The sequence below is a fragment of the Schistocerca piceifrons genome, chromosome 1, assembly GCF_021461385.2.
Source record: "Schistocerca piceifrons isolate TAMUIC-IGC-003096 chromosome 1, iqSchPice1.1, whole genome shotgun sequence".
NCBI classification, from domain to species: domain Eukaryota; kingdom Metazoa; phylum Arthropoda; class Insecta; order Orthoptera; family Acrididae; genus Schistocerca; species Schistocerca piceifrons.
Genome location: NC_060138.1, coordinates 689140700 through 689163462, shown reverse-complemented (window position 1 = coordinate 689163462; position 22763 = coordinate 689140700). Strand labels below are relative to the sequence as shown.

Genomic DNA, 22763 nt, shown 5'->3' with positions numbered 1-22763 from the left:
TTACATACGACCAGAATATTGAGTCAGATTATGATTACAGGAGGAGTGCTTGTAAATTTATGGGGATACGATTCTGCAATTTTCTTATATAAAAAATCTCTTTCTTCAGAAGCGTATGGTCTGCATTTAAATGAAAGGCCTCGCCAAGAGATTCTTCTACTTAATCTCTTGACACCAGGCTGCACAAAGAAAGGAATAAAGGAGAATAATACTGATTTTTGGTTATGCTCTCCTTCAGCTACTAAATTAGTCATAGGAAATACACATTTGACAAAACAGAGAATATGTGTCAAAAAAATAAAGGAAGCGAATAAGTAATAGCTCCTAGTGCGAGAGAAGCAAAGATTTTTTTTCCATCTCCGACATCAAATGGTAAATTTTTTCTTCTTAAATTACAAATAAAACTACGCAAAAATAGAGGGATCCGCCTTTGTACACTCGATTTTTTAATTAGACGCTTTTCGTTTCTCTCCATTGTGGAGTCTCTACGGGTACGTCTGTAGAGCTCTATCACGGCCGTCGTCAATAGACGCGGCCGTGCCTGTATCTAAACTGTATGCAATCAATGTGTCTTTGATTGCGTCATAGATACTTGAAGGGGAAGTATTTTGTTATTTTTTTTGTTTTTTGTAAATAAACGTTTTAGGATGTATTTGAACTCGAAATTAAATGTACTGAATATGAAATCTAAAGCACTGTTGTAAATGACCAGTTTGTAAGGGCTTGTTTTACTGTACATCTAGTAACTATGAAAATGAAGTCTTTTTGTAATATTTACTGTACATGGAATTGTGTTGCTATCTGATTCGTCCACGTCAAAAGCATATCTACATAATACATTGTACTTTTTCGTAGTTATTTTTTGATTGTCACATCCGAAAATGGATATCCAAGGAAGATACAATGTTCGGAGTCCTGGTAAGTAATTTAACTTATGGTGTCATATTATGTGTGATCGCGGAAATTGTCACAGTGTCGAGCTTACAAAACGTGTGTTTTATTTCTTCCTCACCATAGCAGTTAAAAGGTTAATGCGAGAAGCGTGTGAATTGAAGGATTCCACGGAAGAATACTGGGCACGCCCACTAGATGACAACTTGTTCGAATGGCATTTTACTGTGCGTGGACCGCCGGCTACCGACTTTGAAGGTGGAGTGTATCATGGAAGGATAATACTACCAACGGAGTATCCCATGAAACCTCCAAATATAATACTGTTAACAGTGAGTAGGCCTATATGCTGACTATAAATTTGTACATTCAGTAAAAAGGAATGACAAGCAATGCTTCCGCTGCTTTTTGAAGACAGCGTTTTGTTACAACTTTAAATGAATGTGTACGTTGAAACCGGTTTCATCTCTCGATATCATATTTTGAGACCGTGTTAGATGAGCATCTCACTTTTGTAGAGCAGAAATAGAGTATTTAGGAGTTGCCACATTCATTAGAAATTATAAATTTTGTGGATAGCAATATGTGGAAGCACGCGCAACAGACGTAGGTTTGGAAAACATCAGGGGCACCTGCAGTTAACTTTAATCTGTTCATGTATCACCGTGAAGCTGTACTTACCTATTTAACACGCAAAAACAACGAAATAGGTGTTACTGGTGATTTTAGTGTGGGTTTTTGTAAAAACTCTTAATGTAAGAATTTACTAGGCCTACAGTCAGTAACACTATTACTGAACTTCTTTCCTACCATAAGCTTCCCAACTAGGGTGTCTAATCGCTCACAAACAGCCATTGATAATAAAGACATGAGCTGGAGTTATGTTTGCATTGCTCATGACATGAATGCAAATGTCCACAGTAAAATCTTTAAAATCAAAAAACTTCTAGTGGTTATGATGAAATATTAACAAAGTTAATTACAGAGTTTGCTTCAGAATTGAACAACATATTAAGCTACCTGTTTGATCAGTTATTTATCAATGGATCATTTCGTGAATGGCTGAAATATGCCTTTGTTTGAGAAATAAGTTAAAAAAGCGGCATCAAATTTCCATCCAGTTTCATTGCTGCCAGCATTCTTGAAAATTTTAGAAAAGGTAACATACAGTCAGCTTATTAATGATCTGACAACGAATAATTTATTGAAAAAATCACAGTTTGGACTTCTTAAGGATTCAAATAGTGAGTAAGGTTCTCTACATGCACAGTGAGAATGTATTTAATTCATCAGACAGTAAATTAAAGGCTGGTGGTGTATTACGTGGTTTGTCAAAAGCATTTAACTGTGTAGATTGCAATATCCTTTTAAGTAAATTAGAATTTTGTGGTGAAACAGGAAAGTCTGCAAAATGGTTAGAATTTTATCTCTCTGACAGGAAGCAAATGAGGCCAATAGGAAAAAGATGTATGTTAAGTTATCAGACATTATCCAACTGGAAGGTCATTACATGTGGTATCCCAAGGTTCCATCTTTGGGCCTTTACCTTTTGTTGTGTAGCCTATATCAGTGACTTTCCATCAGTGATATTACCAGATAGCGAGTTTGTTTTGCTTGCACCTGATTCAAACATTGCAGTGAATAGCAAATCAAGTATAGTCGTAGAAATGTTGCTTCATGGAGTTTTCATGGACATTAATAAATGGTTCGTTGACACATCTTTCTCCTTAAGCTTAGAGAAAAATCTCTGTTTGCAGTGGAAGTTAAATTTTTCTGAGTCCAAAAATATATAACTTGAATTATTTGTGGAGTGAACTAAAAGCATACGGCAGAGGCCTCTTTAAGGAACTGAGGACATTAACCATTTCTTCCCAGTACTGTATATTTATGCCTTAATGAAACTTTTCATTGAAAGTATATCTTTTTTTGTTTAGACCAACAGCTCACTTGAATCAGTACTAGAAATAAGAATAATTTTCATAGAGATTTAATGCCACTTGCTTTTGTCCACAAATTTTTCCAAGCATATTAGCAGGCTGACGACCATTTTGTGAATATGTGTATGATGACTCTTGGCGCGTCTACTTCCGTTCTTGTGCTGCAACCCCCCCACCTTTAACCATCCTTACTTGTCTCACTTTTCCTTCCCATGGTGGAAGTCTTTGATGTTCACCCAGTCATGTCTGTGTTTAGGTTCTGCTTTGTTTTCCACTATATCTCTTTATCTATATATCTCTTCATCTATCTATATAAATATTAACTTTTTGACTGATGTAATTTTGGTCAGCTTCTGGTTAGACATCCATTTTAAATTTTTTTTTTTTTTTTTTTTTTTTTTTTTTTTTTTTTTTTTTTTTTTTTTTTTTCCCACTGACTTGGGAAGAACACCTTAGATAGCTCAAGCTGCCTCCAGCCATAAAAGACCTCTGTGCACAGTAACTGTGGAGACTCATTTATGCACTTAAAAGCTACTGCAGTAGTGGATCCAACATGGTGCGGTTGTTAGGTAGCATTCTGGTAGAGTCCTAGATAACAACTGGGATAACAATCGTGATACTTGAGCTGCTAGCTCCCCACAGATACCAAGGAGAAGATGCTCATCTTCTGGGGGCATGAAGACTCCTAACAATGTCTGTCATGCCATATGAACTCAATGTGGCTGGATGGCGGTAGTGATGAGAGTAGGTGGCATGACTGTGGATGTTTTGAATGTGGAATGCATCAAATTAAATCGATACAATGGCTGTAATCATCCGGCTGTTACAAAAGGTAACTCGCTATTTCAATGTAAACATTACTGATCAAACAGTTTTCCCTGCCCTCCCTATCCCATAGGAACAGGGACATGTCAGAAGACCGGGAACCAAACAATTTATTCAGTACCTTTTGTTTTCTAATAGTGGGTCAGGATACTTTTATGGCAATGAAGCCATTAATTTTCATTGAATATATAGAAGATAAATTTGGAGAAGTAAACACACTGATAAAAATGCAAAATGGGTCACTATTGATTAAACTGTCTATGCTGCACAATTCGAAGGACTTCAAACATATGAAAGGCTTTGTGAGATACCAGTGACTGTTATTCCACATAAAACTTTGAATAAGGTACAGAATTTATTTTGCATGGAGAACTCTCACTGCAGGCATGTCAGAAGCTATGAACTAATACAAGTTGATGTGTGCATTTTGTCCAGCAAATATAAAAAGATAAAACAGGTAACTAAATAGATACAAGCACTTTCATCCTAGCTTTTGAAGGATATGTCCTCCCTGAAAAAGTTAAAAAGTTATAATATGCCGGTGCTATGTGAACCTTACATCACACTGCACACAAGATGTTTTCAGTACTTATATTTTGGACATGCCTTCCCAATGTATGGCAAATCCAATATATAAAAACTGTATCAGGTAATTTCTGTGTAAACTGGTAGAACACAATCCCCCAGTTTCACTGGCTTGTCCTACATTTAAAAACAAAAAGAAAATACAAGAGTATAAAATAATGGACTGCCTGTTGTATCCTGAAGAAAGAATACTTGCATCCAGTCAGTACAGTCGTCTGTTATGCCAAAGTTGTGGCACCACACCTACCACAGTTTTTTCAAAACCAAATCTACCACCTGCTATAAGCCAAGAACATACAACCAAAACCGAAAGATTACCTGCAAGAGGAATCTCCATCCCTCTTTAATCCTTTTTGTACAGAGTTGTCAGTGGCCTACCAGCAGATAAAACAGGTGGTGCTTCATGTCCCACACAAGAGAGGAAGACCCACTTCACAGCTTCTTCCTTCCAAAATATGACTGATGAACTGTTAGACACTATTCAGTGGTTAAAGGATTAATATGTCAAGTTGAGGCCTACAATCTGAGAAATTACACAAAGGAAAACAACAAAAAGAGGAAAGGAAGGGAAATTAGAAAAAGAGGAAATAAACAAAGCAAAGCTGTGATTTCTTGGTTCTGATGAACTGGAACTCTCCTTGACAGCAGAACAATCTTTGAACAATATGCCAACCACACAGGAGGGTTTGAAACTCTCTGAAGAATAACATATATCACCTTCATCCTTACTGAGAATGCCGATGCATTTACAGTGATTTGATTATGGAATTGGAGTGGTTTTTATAGGTATATAGATGAAATTTGATAATTAATCACAAACTATCCCACAATATGTATAGCAGGCAATACAAGAACTTAAATTTTTAGAAGACTACCTTCCTACTCTCACACGAGATAACCAATATAGAAAACACAGGACTAGCATCTGGAGATGTTCATACACTAGTCAAATCAAACACCTTCTGTGGACAAATACCTATGAACACTACACTCAAAGCAATCCCATTTGAGTACAGTTGAGCATAATGATGGCAAGATATTACCTACAGAGAAACGGAAGGCCTAATTAAATAGATACCCCTGCTTTACTTTTTACTAGAGATTTTAATGCCCATAATCACTTATGGGACAGTGAGATAGTGACTCATAGAGGGCAACTAAAAGAGAGTTTATTCTCATATGTTGATCTCTGCCTCCTACATTCTGGGGCTTCAGCTCATTGATCACCACTTGTGGTTCCTATTCTGCAATGGATTTGACGATATTCTGTCTCAACCATGCATCTATTATGCAATGGAATGTTCACAATAGCATTTGCACTAGTGACTAAATATGGCTATTGTATCACCAAGCGAGATGATGGAGCGGTTAGCACACTGGACACACATCCTGATTTAGGTTTTCCATGATTTCCCTAAATCGCTGCAGGCAAATGACGGTGTGGTTCCTTTTACAAACTGTGGTTGATTTCCTTCCCTGTCCTTTCATAGTCTGACCATGTGCTCCATCTCTACCAACCTCGTTTTCAGTGGGACATTCAACACTAATCTCATACTCCTTCTCTAACTATGTATTGGTTCCTAATTTATGCCACACTGGTTTTTTGTCACAGTGGTCACTATGAAGAACCTATTGGAATGCTTTCACTGCTAAAGCACAGATCACAATGAAACAGAAAAGAGGATCGACAAGGTAGTACAAGGTGCAGCAGAAATTATCATCCACCCTTAAAAACTACAACAGCATTCCCTTCAGGTCCCGCTAGATGGAAATCTGTTCCATGGTGGTTACAGAGAGATTGCAGAAGCCATCAAGAGAATGACAAAAGGCTCTACATCAACATAGATGACACCCCTCTGTGGAAAATTTAATTTTATTCACAAGATCAAGGGTGAAAGTGCATTATTTAGTGAAACAAAAGAAGAAAAAATGTTGGGAATGGTATATCTCTTCAGTGACAGTACATTTCTCAGCTTCACAGGTGTTGTCGAAATTATGATCGATTAGTGGATTTGAAACAATAAATGGAATCCAGGGACTACTTAACAAAGGAAAAATTAAACCAGTTCCTCTGACATTGCTGAACTTCTAACAGTATAGTATGCATAAATATCAATAACTAGGAATTACCATCCTACTTTCCTCAGCATCACCTTTAGCAGAGTTTTGGAAACTAAATAATACTTTAAAACAATGTAGGGATACATCCCCAGAACCCGACAACATCTTATTTTAAAATTTTTAACAAGATTTGGCAAGATGGTGAACTTTCATTTGTGCAGAAACCCGTGCGCATTGGCGGCCGTCACAGGAGCGTCCTCTGTCGAAATCCGCACTCTGTGGAAATACTGTTCTGTGTGTGGCACACATGTGCATGCATAAAGGTGAAAACTACATGTTTGCCCTTTGTCAGAATGCGCACTCGCGTCACTAAAAACCAGACATCAGATGTCACAAGATGTGTCATTATGAATTAACTGCCTTCCTGTCAAAACTGCCATCACGATTTATCAGATTTTGTGCTAGGCGTATTCTCACAGATTCTTTAATTACTGAATCCCAAAAAATTTTCGCTGGGGCCAAGATTTTTGTGGCAGAAAAATCCATAGCGGGTCCTGTGGTAATACAGTGCTCAGCCATGGCCGGCTTACTGGGCTGCGAAAGGTGAGTGTGGCGCTAGAGTTCAATGCATCTTTCATGTATTGTGTGTGTCGTCTGACTGATGTAAGCTTTGCCACACTGGCAAAGAATTTTGTAGATCCTGGTCTTCTGCAGACCCAGATCATCTTTTACCGAACTGAGAAGGGCACTAATCTTCGCCGGTGGCCGGAAGATTACTTTTACTTGATATTTCCTTAGAATCCTACCTATTTTAGATGAAATGTTGCCGACGTGACAGACACTCACCTGAAGATGGCTGGACGCTTGCCAGCCAAAATATCATGGCAGGAAGTCAACATGATCCAACAGCAATCCTGAAACCTCATCGAACATTCAGTACGCCGGGAAAACTTCAAGAATCACAAGACCAATATTCTCTACTAAAATTTAGTATTTTTACTACAGTGTTAACGGCCGTCCATACAGCACTACAAAACATAATGGCTTTCCCTGGATGGGATTTTTTATGTATGCAGCATCTCTTTGGGTGCTTTGCAAACAAACGACAAGTGCTGTCAAGACAAGTGCTGTCCAAAACATCCATTGTATATGTAGCCATGAACAACTGGGTGGTCTCTACTGTACAGATATATCCATAGCTTTTTCTCTGGACACCAAACCATGTTGGCATTCCGGATAATAAGCTGGCTGACAGGCTAGCCAAAGAAGCCACGAGGAAGGAAATACTCAAACTAGTTATTCCAGGTGCTGACTCAAGGACACATGTCCATGACATGTCCTTAGGAAATGGGAAAACAAATGGCAAGGTAGTCCGCAACCGAATAAACTATGGACCATCAAACACTTCACCAAGGTCTGTCAGATTTTGCTAGAAGCTCAAGAAGAGGAGGTATTGGCTTATGCTGTCTCAGAATTGAACATATCTAAATAACTCGAGACTTTCTACTATGAAAAGAACAAACCCCCAGGTGTGTCTGTGGAAGAACATTGTTTTGCTACATCCTGAAGACTGTAAGACTATCAAAGATCGGCGACATCAAATGGGCCTAAGGCAACACTTGTCAGAGATTCTAGCAGATGATGAAACAGCACCACCCAGTCTGTTCTCCACACCTGAGCCTGGCTTAGACAGCAAAATATATCCATTTCTGTATTAACCTAAGATACTACATGTATTAGGTTGCCAGTTTAACTCCCAAGCAGTGATCTTAGTTTTCTATTCTGAGAGCTGAATTTTAGTAGGCTAATTACCCATTTATGTACCTAATACAAAAGTGTGATAGTTTTATTACCATTGAACAAAGAGAGGAACAAAAAAGGCTTGTACCTATATTTTTGGATGCCAGGCGTGGATAAAGAGGCTAATAACCACATATTCAGAATCATCATCTGTTATTCATGAACACACATTTTCAATAACTTGTCAGCGGTCATAAAAAGTTTTACTAGTAGTAAAGTCCAGTTTAAGAAAAACTAAAGGATTTATTGGTAGCCAACTCCTCGTCCCTCAGCGACTAATTTCAAAAGCGGTTAACTGTGTGCTGCATGTGTGATTGATACTGTCAAATAATATGAGTGTTACATATAAGCTGACTTCTGTACAAATTCAGTGCAACAATGTGACCACATAGTATTGAGTATTTAAATGTTTTGTGACAGATTTCTTCTCAATTAAAATATGTTTTAAGATGTCGGGTTGTCGAGGTTTGTATTGTCAACTGCTTTCTAATTACATTGTTGTTGCCCATTTCTGTCCAGTTTTGTGTCTAGAAAAATTAGAATTTGTTAAAATTTTTTTCAGTTACTTATATTTCTGCTAACCATTGCATCTTCAAGTCACTGTTGACTGCACAGTGCTGTTACATTGGCTATCTCTATTATTCAGACACTTGTTAATTGAAAAAAAAATCACTGTTCTAATCACTTTGCCTAGTTCACCCCCAAACTGTGTTGCTTTACTCTTTTCCTGCCATGCAGCTATGCAAATACTGACATGCTTATCATTCTTAGATTCCTCAGATTTCCGTCTCAAAAGGTTTCATGATGTCAGGGTGTACGCAAGTATTGCCAAGTTGTAACACACCTGTTTTCTTCCAGATATGTAGACCATGTTCAGAGGGTGTCACAGCAAGGTATTTGTAATATACAAGGTGTCAAATCTTTTGCGTCAAATGGAATCAGGTGGTAGGGAATCCACAAGTGATTATATTGAGATAGGGAACCAGTGGTCAGAAATGCTTGTTTATTGTGTTATGGACATACACAGCACACACCACATGACAACAGTGTATTTCGTAGTAATTGTTAAGTAATGACCATCAGTCTCAGTGCATGAAGGGAAACAGCACATGAAGTTCTGACACACTCAAAGATTCCTGGTGTCTGTTGTACCAGGAGACAGACAGCTTGGACACTAGCAAGCAGATCTTTGTCCATTTCAATGAGGGTTTCATACACCAACCTCTCGACATAACCCAAGGAAAAGGCTCACAGGTGTGAGATCTGGTGATCGCACTGGCCATAGGACAGGACCTCCCGCAACGATGAGGGTACATGTTGTTCAGGTGCTAACAGAAATTAACATTGAAATGGGCTGGTGCACTGTGTTGAAACAAATCCTTTTGTGGAAAATAGGGGGTAGAGTCTCAAAGAACTGTGGCTGTACATCTTTGCAGAAACACCAGGTAACATGGACCAGTCAAATGAGAAGCAGAAAATAAGGTCCTATTAGGTATTTTGAACAACGCTCGCCCATACGTTGATCAGAGAATTGCTGCTGGTGGCCACAGAAGTGGGTGGCCTGGGGATTGTCCTCACTTCAAGCATGGCTGTTGCAGCTGTTGAAAACATCACCACAGGTGAATGAGGCCTAAACTGTGCAAAATTCGGCACTACGGCGGATAATCCATTGACAGAAGTGAATGTGGGGCTCAAAATCCATTGGTCCCAGTACTAGCAAACATTCTTTATGACAGGAGTGTAGTACCTAATCAGTCAGTACTCTCCGCACTTATCCTTTGAAGTGTGCGTTTCTCAGGCAAGTTGATGGCCTCATATGCTGGGTAATTCGCCAAATGATCCAACACTGTCCCCTCAGTCTGCTATTCAGACATGTCTGTGGCGGGAACCTTAGCCGGCTATCTGTGGCGTGAATGACCCTGACTCTCGTAAGTTGGTATCCAGAGAGATAAATGTCTTCCAGTTAAGATGACACCTGTTGGGAAAGTTATCTCTGTACATTTGTGCTGCTTTACAGGCATTACTTCCTGCTGCGCCATACTTTAAATGCATTCCTACCTGACACCAGGGATAGTGGTGTGCATGTGGCACATGTTGCACGTGCTATGAGCTAAGTTGTGTACATCATGTCTGTCTGATGGTGAGGTGTGTATGCTGTTTACCACCCACTGCCTGTTCCAGTGTACATCAGACACAGTGCATCTTTGTCAGAGTGTGGCAGAACTGTGTGCACTGTTGCAATTCAAGCATTGAGACTGGGGGTCATCGCTATGAACGATTACTGTGAGCTACATTGTTGCAATGTATGCTGTGTATGTCCATGAAACAATAAATATGCGTTTGCGACTGTTGGTTACCTATCTCAATATAACTGGTTGTTGATCCACTACCACCTATGTCAATTTGACCCAAAAGGCTTGTGATACCCTGTATATCGCTTGAATTTGAGTATTCATCAGTTGATTAAGAACAGAAGCACTGTGATGATATTATACTTGCAATTTTTTAAATACTTTTTCATCACGCATTTTCATATCATTCATGTGCCACTGAACAACTGTTTAATAGCAGAGCAACTTTCCTACAGATGTTTATACTGCGTACACTACGGAGAGTGATTAGAACTGTAGAGGTCAGGGTGTACAATCTCTGGAGTGACATATGAAGCTGCCTTTGATAGTTCAGGGCATGTAGCAGTCACGTCCCAGGGCATGGCTGCAGTGGAGTAGTGGCAGGTGTTGGATGGCTGACATGATGGAAACATATTTCCATAACAGTCACTATAGAGTCTTGTACCAAGGAAGCAAGGGAGAGGGTGGTGTTATGGGTGGCTGGTACCCTCTTTATACAACACAAATGCACACATGGATTAATACGGTTCTTTATTTCCATGACCTGGATACTTAACTTTAATAGAGTGCTTGTGTTGTGGTACAAGCTCATCAGTAAAGTTCTCTTACAGTCGGTATCAGTAATCTTGCTATTACAAACTTTAGTCTCACTGCTAGTCCCAGTCTGGTCACCATGCACTGTCGTAGCCTGAGTGAGTTAGTGAGGCCTTCTGGTCAGCGGCACCACTCTTACATACATGCTGATGGGAGGGCGCTGGCGGCGTGTTGCTTGTCGGTGTGTTTCTGGCCTCTCTCGTGGTAGGCGCACTTAGTACAGTGCCTACTGTTGATCTTCGTGCTACATCTTTGCCGATCTGTGCTGGCGACAGTCAGTACAGTCACGGCAGTGGATATGGAGGCAGAAGGCAATCAGTGGCTTCTGTGATGCAGGTGGTCATGGCTGGTGAAGCTTGCCAGTGTCACCAGGAGCCCGCAAGTTGATAGCATGCTGTGTGTTCCCTTGGGTGATGGCTGCAGCTGGCAAGATGCTGTTTTCAGCACAGTGGCACTGATGATGATTCAGGAAAGAGGGACAGCATGTTCACATTTCTGGAAAAATCTCACAATACATTTCATAGTGTGACACACATATTACATTGTTGCTACCTTGTCTTAAATAAAACTTGTAAAATTTTTTAAGAAACACCCATGGAGAATTACATTAGCTACTGTTGGTTGGTATGCACAGTGTGGAAACAAGCCAGTTACATTGACATGTATGCAAAAGGATTGCGAGAGGCACAAGCTATGCTCTGTGAAACCTGCACTGCGCAGTAGTAATAGCTTGAGTGAGCAGGATGGTGTTAACACACTAGGGCTCGAACCATGTTATGAGCTACATGACTGGGTCCTGGGTAGTAGTGCAACAAAAGCATCCTGTAGCAGTATAAATAATTGTGAATTTTGAGACAGATTCATTTGAAACCCAGCAGTACTTCCCCAACACCAGGGCTTGCCAGGCAGTGAGATGATGGATGTTTGAAACTGGGTCAGGGCAGCTGCCTCCTGTACCATATCCAGGCTGTGAGACTTGGCGCCACAATGCAGTAGATTTCTGTGTGCATTTGCCGATGCGAGACTCCTAGCAGGAGGCAGTGGGTCATGTCCTATGCTTTGGCGGTCTTCCCTCGTCACTGCAGAAGATGTGAGTGGTGCCAAAGTTTCCTGGCTACAGTCATGAAACAGCAGAAGGCAGATGCACCAAGAAGAAGAAGAAGTAGTGTGCCATTGATATCAGGGCCTTGGCCTGCTGGATTAATGCCAGCTTGCTGCCTGGCCTGTCATCAGCAACGCAGGACACTAATGTGTGTACCGTCTTGCGGGGCGGAGGCCAGCTGTTTGCTGATCATCTGTTGCAAGCCACAGTGAAGAGGGGGTGTGTCTGCCTCACATTGGCATTGGAGAAATGTTTAATTTAAAAGTAATAAAGTGTTTTTCTCAACCACCAGTCTTATCACTGGGACCACTCCTTGCACAGGCTGCAACAGTGGTGCCATAGGTTGTGCCACCCTCTAACAAAGTGGTGTCAGAAATGGGTTTACCAAGAGGACTAATCAAGTCATAGAAGATTTTTCAGACAGAATTAGAAAAATCAATGTGCATACATGTGATTTACCACAGAATGATGGGGTGGACAAGGTAGTGCTACAGGAACCTGAGCAAAGGGCACTCAATGCTTTCTTGAAGGGTATAGCACCTGAGATGTCTAGGAGGGTGTGCACTGGTGTTGCAAGGGATCTCCATGCAGCAGTGAGGCTAGCAGTGGAATTTGAAGAAACTAATAGTGTGACAGGAGTAAGAGATAGACGAAGTGTGTTTGCAACGAATATAAAATGTTTCAGTTGTGAGTGTAATGGACACATGCAGAGGGAATAACAATATAGGTGGTCTGGGCACCCACTAAACTCAAAAGGGAACCCCAAAATTGCCAAAAGGTGTACCCAGTAAAAACAAATGCAGGAAATATGAATCCAGAAGCAGAATGTGCCACAGCAGGTATAATAAGTGGAGAAAGGTATAATTTCTGTTCAATACAGAGGCGCGTGTCTCTGTGGCCTCGAGGGATTAAGTCAGTCACAGACAATGAGGCCTACTGTGTTATAATTTGTGTTAGGTGAGGAATAACAAATTATATGAGGCCACCGGGGTCAGTAATGATGAATTTTCAATTTGAGGCAACCAAGTTTAGGCAGTGTGTAGAAGTGGTATCTCATGTAAGCAAGGGTTACAGCATGATCTTTAAGGCTTTCTCCATCAGCAACATACCATTGACCTTCAATGACATGTTGTGAAACAAGAAGAGGTGTGCAGTGATGGGATTGACTTTCTGAAACCATCTGTACGGTGATGTAGGTTTCCCAGCATTCAATCTGGTGGGCCCATGTTGGTGGGTAATCAACAAAAAGTTTCTGAAATTTTGCATGGTCTTCTACAGCTTTAATAAAGGAATATTATGCAGACTAGTTGCGTAGCATAATGGTTAAGACGCAGTCCTCCCATGCCAAATGCTATGAGTTTGAATTTCATTAGGTGCTAAGTCCGCCCTCGGTAGCAGAGTGGTCAGCGTGACAGAATGTCAATCCTAAGGGCCCGGGTTCGATTCCCAGCTGGGTCGGAGATTTTCTCTGCTGAGGGACTGGGTGTTGTATTGTCCTAATCATCATCATTTCATCCCCACCGACACGCAAGTCGCCGAAGTGGTGTCAAATCGCAAGACTTGCACCAGGCGAATGGTCTACCCGACTGGAGGCCCTAGTCACACGACATTTATTATTATTATTATTATTATTATTATTATTATTATTATTATTAGGTGCTAAGAATTTTTTTAAATTTTAAAATCTGTATGGAAGTGACTTTGATCATTATTTTATTCTGGTAATTGGTTTAAATATAATTTTTTAATTTCTGTTTCTTTGTCATTTCAATTTAATGATCATACTAACTTTCTCATTTACTCTCATTTTTCTTCCTGTCTTTCTTTTCCACTTGGAATCGTTGTTCTTGTGATTTTAATTATTTTTGTCTATTAATTGCTATTTAATTACTTCCATGTTATCGTCCAGTATTTTCACCCTTGTTATTGCATTCATTACTTCTATTCCACCTCTTGCTTGAATTTCGTTATAATCCCTTCCTTTGTTTAAATCTTCATCTGCGTTATTTTGTCCATATTGCGATAAGAATTCATGTTTTCAAGTTTGTATAACGATTACCATCCAAAAACACATACATCCTGTAATGAAAAATACATTTTAGGCACAACTGCACAATCATTATAAATAGATTATTTTGTTTTTTGTTTGTTAATCAGTAGATTGGCATTTTGAAATGTTTAAATATTATGATAGATAAATAAAACTAATTAAATTGAAATGCACAGAGATACCAATTGGAAAAGAGAGTGAGAGGAAGAAAAACTGAGATCAATCAAGAAAGTTAATATGGTGATTAAAATGATGTAACTAAGGAATATAAATAAAACGGATTACATTTAAACGATTAATTGAATAGAAGTAATTATCAAAGTTATGTCAATAAAGATTTAAAAATAAAGAATTTCAAAGCATCTGACAAAATTTGAACTCTCAATCTTTTGCATATGACAGCTGTACCTTAACTACTACACCATGCAACCAGTCTGTGCAATACTCCTTTTAATAAAGCTGTAGAGCATCACATGAAATTCTAGTTTTTTTTCCACAAATGAGGGCCCATCAGGGTGAATAGTTGCAGGGTGTGCTACCTGCACCTTATGCTATGTCACTGTGTAGATTATTTCAAAAGCTGATTCCACTACTAGAGAACTCTCCTTGTTAGTGGGAAGACATTATGGCTAGTGAAAACTGACTGTTGTCAGTTTTAATTTGTCATAATAAGCAATCCAGTTACACTGTGAGCAATGACATTGAGGCTTAATTCACATGATTGCGTGTTGAACAGCACTGGGAAGCTGCTTTGGGCGAGTGTGGAGCTTGACTTAGCAGTTGATATGATGTGTACTCTGGAAATGCTGAAGGTTAGTGATGTATTGAATATACTGTGTTGCCCAGTAGGATAAAGTGTTGTACACATACAGGAAAAGGACAGAGGTGAGGTAACACCTATCAGTGTGGGTAATTTTGGTGCTGAGGACCAAAGGGAACATTAGTGGCAATGTTAGAGATTCCAGAAGAGGAAGATTTCTGCACAAGAGGTGCATACTATGAAAAGGTGCAGAATGCCTGCAAGAGTGCATTATGTGAGAAAGTGAAGCATTTGAGGGGATTAGAGAAAGCACATATGGAAAAAATGTCGTTAGAGTTTACAGATTTGTTCCTTCAACAGTGGCTGTTGCCAGCAATGTCTGTGACTCAACACAGGATTCCAACAGGGAATGAAGTGCCAGTATCTTGGAAGCCATACAGAATGTCATGGTCACTGCAGTCAATTTTAAAAGAATTTATCAGCCAACTGTTGGCTGACTGCAATCAGCTACTCACTGAGGTCCATTGTGGGCTGTAATTATCGTATGACAGCAAAACTTGGTAGATATGGTAATGCATTAATATGGAATCGATTTGCACTGGAAAACAAACCCGTTCCAGTTGTGGCCACCAGATGCATGTCTGGTGCTTTACACTGTTTGTATGATAATATGACAGCCACACTCTCATTTGACAAGCCATAATTTGAGTTATCTATGTGGCTGCCGAGAAGAGAGACTGTATGCTGTTAGTGAAAGTGTTTTATGTGAACAATTATAGCGCTGCATTGAGGGAGTATCTCTGACGTAAAGCTCTGAGAAGATGCTTCTGGTCATTAAATGGTTTAAAGATGATGATAATGACATTCAAAAATACGAGTGAGCTGGGTGTGGCATCTGGAATGGAAGGCATCCTATATCAGTGGAAGTTATTGACGAGGTGGGAGCTCGTGCAGTGTCTGAAAATTGTCCATCCCATGATCCACATCACAGAAAGTTTTGTGGTGTATTTCACACTGATACTCGTGTAATATTCTGACAGCGCAGCAACCTCATGATCTGCAGCAATGTTCTGAATCTTGTTGTTTTCTGCCATGGATCGAAGTTGATGACATGTGGGCAGACAATATGCTATGGAGTGATGAGGCACAGGGTGCAGTGAATACACAGAACTGCTGATTTTGGGGTAGTGTTAAACTGTGTGTTGTGCACGAAGAGCAATTGCATTTGCCCTATATGCCTGTGCGGCGTGGATTGACAGCGTCTATTCTCAGTCCATTATTCTTTGAAGAGAATACACTCAGAGGGGCTATCAGGCATACCGTGACATGTGCATGTTATTGAGACCTCCTTGTACAGGATGTGATTCTTGTTTTGGAAGAGCACAATTGTGTGGAAACCACTGTTTCCAAGCAAGATGGAGCAACAGATCATGCAGCTCACTCAGTGATAAATCTGCGTAATGCAGCTTTCCAAAAATGTTTCCTATTCACAGTGCTAGGTTTGCATCTAGTGACCAAAATTGGAACTAATTTTTTTTTTCCATCGTAAATCCAGTCTGCATTTATGTACTATAATGTGTACCAAGTTTCACTGACGTACAGTATTACAGCCCATGTGGAGCTCTTTGAGTAGCTGCACTTTATAACCCCACAATAGAAGAGGGCTGTAGCCCACGGGGAGCAGGAATTGGAATTGCAACAAAACAGTCTATGGATGATTCAAGGAAATACAGTAAGATGACCACAGATTCTTAGCCCATTCTAAATATCACTGAAACAATTGAGTATCTTGGGCAATACTGGTATTTCTCAATGATGGATTTGAGGAGTGAGTACCATCAGTTGGAGATGATTTGAGAGGACAGACCAAAGACTGCATTTTTAGTACCTTGGGGATGTTAAGACTGTAGAAAAATGTCATTTGCTTTGAAAAGTGCACCAGCACCATGTCACCATTTTTTTTTAAAAAATGGAGTGTTGAAGGGATTAAAGCCCCATAAGTGTTTAGTGTATTTGGATGACATATCTTTATACAAGAACACAGACAGTGACCAGGGGAAGTATTCAGGAGATGACAGACTGCACGTTTAATGCTGAGTACCAAGAAGTATCATTTTATTTTGGAACAGGTAAATTACTTGGGACAAGTAATTAGTAAGGATGGTGTGAGGACCGATCAGAGATTGATACAGGTGGTATGAGATTTTCCAGCATCAGGGACAAGCAAAGAATTACAGCTGCCTGAGGCATGGTCTGGGCAGCTGCTTCCCACACTAAGTCTACTTTGTAGGACTTGATAGCACAGCACAGCACAGCAGACCTACCATTTGCATGCTGGTGCCAGACCCCTGGCAGGAGGCAGCAAGTCGTATTGCAAACGCATCATTCTTCCCTCATCACCTCGGAAGATACAAGCTGTGCCTGAGGCACTGGGGTGTGGGCATTCAACACCAGATGGCAGACACAGTGAGAAGAACAACTGTTTTGCTAATGTCAGGGTCTGGGCCTACTGACAGATGGCTGGCTTGCTGCCTAGCACGATGTCAGTATCACAGGGTGCTGACACATGTACCGTTCTGCTGGGCAGAGGCCAGCTATCTGTTGACAATCACCAGCCAGCCATGCTGAAGTGAGGCTTGTTTGCCTCACATTGACAACCAAGAAATGTGTGATTAAAAAGTAAAAAAGTGTTTTTTGCAGCCACCAGTCTTTCACTGGGCCCCACCAGGTTGCCACACAGCCCATTCCCCCACATGATCTGCAACAGAGTTATGCCAGAGATTATACCAACCACTACAGTATACAACATTCTCCAGTTCTTCTTGCTCTAATTCATTGTGAATCACATTGTTTGTTGGATACTTATTAAATTAATAGCTATTTTCTAATATTAGTTCAGTATGATGCTGATTGATGCAATGGGAGCACTGTGTTTATTTACTAAGTAGCTGAGAGATGAAAAGCTGCTCCTTATGTGTCGCTAATTGTGTCATTAATCGGTAATCCACTACCCCACAGTTCCAGTCTCATCATCCGTTTAAGTTGACCCTGCTCATAGCAGTTTATGATGACCACTTTGTGTTTGAACATGTAATAGATCCAATAAGTTCGGGTTATTTGAAAGTAAGGGTACAGTGGCAGTAAATAAAGTAGGCCTCCTCTTACTCCTGCTTACCCTAAAAACAACTGTAACTTGAAAGCCTTTTCATTTGTCTTTACGACTTGGGTCAAGCATACACAAAACCCGTTCCTTGGCTACTCCCTTGTCATGATATGCACAGATTCACAATTACTTTTAACTAAAAAAAACATAATTTCAAATGCATTGATAAAGCAAAATAAACAATATTCTCCCAAAAAATTCTTAAAACAACATTCGACTGCCAGCACTGATTCTCATTAATCCACATAACCACTGGCAATCCTCAGTGTGCCGTAAACCACATAAATTCCTCACAACTTACCTCACAGAAATCGCTTGAAGGCACTTACGGTCATCCATGATTGTGACATTACATCCTCCTCCTCCAGCCCTCCTCTTTAAAAGGCTGGATGCTTGCAACTCTTTCCACATACGCATCATGAATGAATAAACCTTTCTGTTATGTCAATACATCCTCGTCTTTCCCAATTCCTTACACAGTAAACTCCCTACCATGCCTACCGCTACAAAAACCTCAAAACAGGTAAAGTAAATCTGCCTATATTGACAAAAACAAGAAAATTACATGGAAAAAAACATAAACTTCCACAACTTTTACAAGAACCCCATATTTTCTACACAATTAATCACAAAGAATAAATACTGTCAAAATACACATGGTAATCTACCTATTTACTTGTGTGATCTGAGTGTGTTCAGTGTACCTCACATGTGGCTTGCATGTGTGTTTCAGTCTTCTTGCTTCACTTTTTATGTGCTCCATCTTCCTAGGCGCGTCACTGGTACCTGTGGTAACCTGTCTTGAGCGTCATTAAAAGGACAAGTGCACCCTTCATGGACAATGGCCGTCCATGTTGCCAGTTGCAGCTTAACATTTACCAGTGACATAATTTCCACATCTTGGTACAGTACCTGATATTGCATAATAAATTTCTTCGTCTTACCCTTCAGTATACACCAGCAAGCTAATATCACTCATGGGCCAACCGTATACTCTGGGGATTCCTATGCTGTCCCATTTTCTTGTGATGCTTGGAGTGCCTTCATGTTCACCTACTGCACTCACTTCCACACATCCTGTAATGTTTTAGCAAAGTTGCATACAGGTTCCCTGTGTTTACTCTCTGCCATTGGTTTCATAACCTCAAATGGTGATGGCATCTTCCTTCCACACACTATCTGGTTTGGCAAGAGTCTGATACTGTCATGCACCTTTGAATTATACACAGCCATAACATATGGTAGATAAACATCCTTGTCTTTACGGTGACTACTGACATAATAGCTCAGCATCTTCCTGGTTGTTTGGTGAATGTGTTCAGTTCTCCCATTAACTTATGGGTGCAACAGTGTAATTATTAGTTTCCAGATACATACCAGGTGACACAATTATTTCATTAGCTCTGACATAAGTTGTTGCCCTGATCCGTGATTATAGTCTCAGGGATGCCAGACTTCAACAACCAGTCATTTAATTTCTTGCTCAGAATATGAAGCATGTAGGTGCAGGTTGCACCTCACATATATCTGGGTAATGGCCTTGGAGGCCAAAACCAGTCATGGATTCTAAAATAAAAAGAAAAGTACAGTTGGTGGTGTCACATTATTCAAAACTAGTTGTCTACTATCAACTGCGCTATGTATTTGCTTTCTGATTTTGAATGACAGTCACTGTGACATATCACAAAAAATGATTTACAATTATCAAAACATAGCAGTTGTCCACTGACATCTGGCTAAACAGATATAAGCTGTCTGTCTCAATCATATCAAGTGGTTGGTTGCCTCTGTTAACCCCTGGAGTAGTTCAGGCTGTGGTTGCTTACATTGCTTCTAAATGTGACCTTTGCCCACACTTGTAGCACCTCACATTTGCAAAGAAGATGCTCCTTTGGTCTTGCATCCCTGTCTGCACATCCAACTCTTCTAACTCTGTGATTATCCTGATGCAATTGGCCAGACCTCTGGGGTTTCCTGTATAGACCCTCCTCTACAATACCACATGGAAGCCCCCTTAGAAAAGCATCCAGTATTCTATGCTCTACTTCCTGAAGAATAACACTGTTTGCCTCACTGTTCTCTGTCAACTGATAGGTCTGAGCATTTATTTCTCTTATATAAACTATCCACCAATTGATTTTGCCTCTGACATACTCCACTCAGCTGCTCATGAAAGAACCTGTTTTGTTTCCTTTAGTACTGCAAAATCTCTTCCTTAAGCTACCTGACTGTATATGATTTGTCAAGTCCTCATGATATGTAACATACGACTTAGCTTCACCTGTTAAGTTCAGTTTGGCCATCTGCAATAGTTGTTCAACTGTCCGGCCGTAGTCTTTTGGCTGACTCTAGGCCACCTATGAATGCCAACACGTCCTCCACTGTCTGGCCCGAAAAAGGGATAGTGCATCTGAATGTTGTCTGCCTTTAGAACCTCTATTGCATCTAATAGAGCTTGAAATGCCTCCTGCGGGGATACAACCTGCGTATTTGCCTGTGACATAGCGGAACTTTTATGCACCAAAATTAAATATAACACAATAACAGAGAAAAAACAAAGATGGCAGAAATACAGACTCTTTCAATAACAACACACTGCTTTTAATCATTTTATGCAATCGTCATTGACTCTGTACGCAGCTTGGCAAAATGACCATAGCACTGGGACACGTGACACATAAAACACTGCCTGTGCAATGGCCCAACAGAATGCACAGCTTGCATCTCATTGGCCGCATGATTGTCCCCAGTATTTTCTGATATGTTCTCCCAACCCTCCCCTTGCACACAAACAGCAAAAGGAGGGAGGGGAGGGGGGGGGGGGGGGGAATAAGTCCACTCACCATGCTGCATCATCAAAGCTGCAAGCTGAAGCTGGCATAAACGTCCACAATCCAGCCATTTTTATCAGCTGAGAATTTTGACACTACTTGTTGAAGTAATGATATACGACCTCTGTGGTGGCAGGTGAAGCTGGCTGTGATAGGTCAGGCTGTGTGGCAGTCCACCTCTTAGAGTGTGGTTGCAGTGGAGTGGTGGCAGCTGTCAGGCAATGGACTCTCATGGAAACAATACTGGTTGTATTAGTTCTTCATTCCATTTGAATTACAGCAGTGGCTACAGAGTTGGATTGATGTCAGTGGCCCCCATGACATAGGTGGCCATGGCTGGTGAAATGTGTCGATGTCATCAGTGGCCTGCCAAAAGGATGCTGAACTGCATGTTCCCTCAGGTGATGCTGGCAGCCAGTAGTGAGCTGCTATCAGCTCGCTGGCAGTGGTGCAAATTATGGAGTGTCACCAGTTGGCATGCAGTGAATGGACAGTACATGACCAGAAGCAGCTCGCCTAGTCCCATTGCTCAGCATGGCATGTATCGGGCTGGACTATATCAAATCATGACATACAGGATGGGTGATGGTGGTAAGTGCCAGCAAGTATGATAAGCAGCAACAGTGTGTGCCCACACTGGACAAAGATCAGTAGCAATGTGCACCCTACTCTTGCTCGGCAGCTAGGTGGCCCAGACTTGAACTCACAGCCTGTCATGAAGGTGGCCATCAGGAGATTGTAGTCACCCATTGATGGCCTGACAGTATGAATAAATGAAGTTAGCAGCATTCAGACTCAGCACTGACAGTGGCCCGCAACTATTGACTGCAAAGTCCAATGGTGATGGCTTGCTGATTCATCTCAGTCAGCAGATGGGCTTAGACCTCTCCTTGTGACTAGCGGTTGGTGATGATGACTGTGTAACTGAATTTGGCAGTGTGTATGCAAGACTGGTCAGCCAGTGTTTCTGAAAAGGCTGTGGTCATGGGCACTGAGTCATAACAGGCCACATATGTTGGGCGTGATCATTGGGCAACCACGACACCATTTGCCTTTGCTTTCCTGTTATGTCAGTGCCTCCACAAGACATATCAGTTCTGCATTGTGTAAAACACCTACTTTCAGAGGTGCTGGCAAACTTCTTTTGCAGTGTCAGCTCACTGACTAATTGCTCTTGTGCCAGGATTCTTAGTTACTGGGACACCTGTGATGCTTTCCTTATGATTTCATTTTGCCAGGATTCTTAGTTACTGGGGCATCTTTGGTGCTTTCCTTATGATTTTGTTTTACTGAATCTGTCACAACAGCCATTTGTTATGCCAGGCTGAACTGAGGTGCAACAAAATATTAAACCAAATGTGTGCCAGACAAGACAACAGAGCTGAAGTAGAAGTGCCATTGGCACGCAGACTAGCTGCCTCACAGTATTCCTGCATTGTTGACACAGATTTATTTCCTAGTTGTTGATACAAATGAATATGCTTTCCTGTGCTTCATTAAGTTTATGGAGGTTAAGCTACATGTCTTATACCCTGTAAGCTAATAATTGGTTAACGAAACAAATTAACTCTGTACAACATCCACAATTTCATGATTTTCATTTAAAATCAATAACATAGTAACCATGGGCTAAAATAATAAATTGGGAAAGTGTGGTTTTTGGATCACTTACCAAAAAATTGGATGAGTCAGCCACCCGATAACATATTAAAAACTATTCCTAGGTATTTTAAGAAGCATGACAGACATTTCAGTGAGTTTTGAAATTTATATCACATCAGATCAACTTACTATACCTTCTTCTTAGAGTTTA

General features: G+C 40.6%; 1 protein-coding gene across 2 annotated transcripts in view; it reads left to right on the top strand.

Moving 5' to 3' along the window:
* The first annotated feature begins 551 nt into the window (after positions 1 to 551).
* Positions 552 to 22763, top strand: part of LOC124788193 (ubiquitin-conjugating enzyme E2 J1-like) — a 63749-nt gene continuing 41537 nt past the window's right edge. The window contains exons 1-3 of one of the 2 annotated variants that reach the window (XM_047255375.1): positions 552 to 715; positions 856 to 918; positions 1018 to 1223. In XM_047255375.1, the coding sequence (XP_047111331.1) occupies positions 882 to 918; positions 1018 to 1223 (243 nt within the window). In that variant the 5' untranslated portion in view covers positions 552 to 715; positions 856 to 881. Of the gene's footprint in view, positions 919 to 1017; positions 1224 to 22763 lie in introns of both variants that reach the window. The other variant, XM_047255366.1, reaches the window with a different exon arrangement.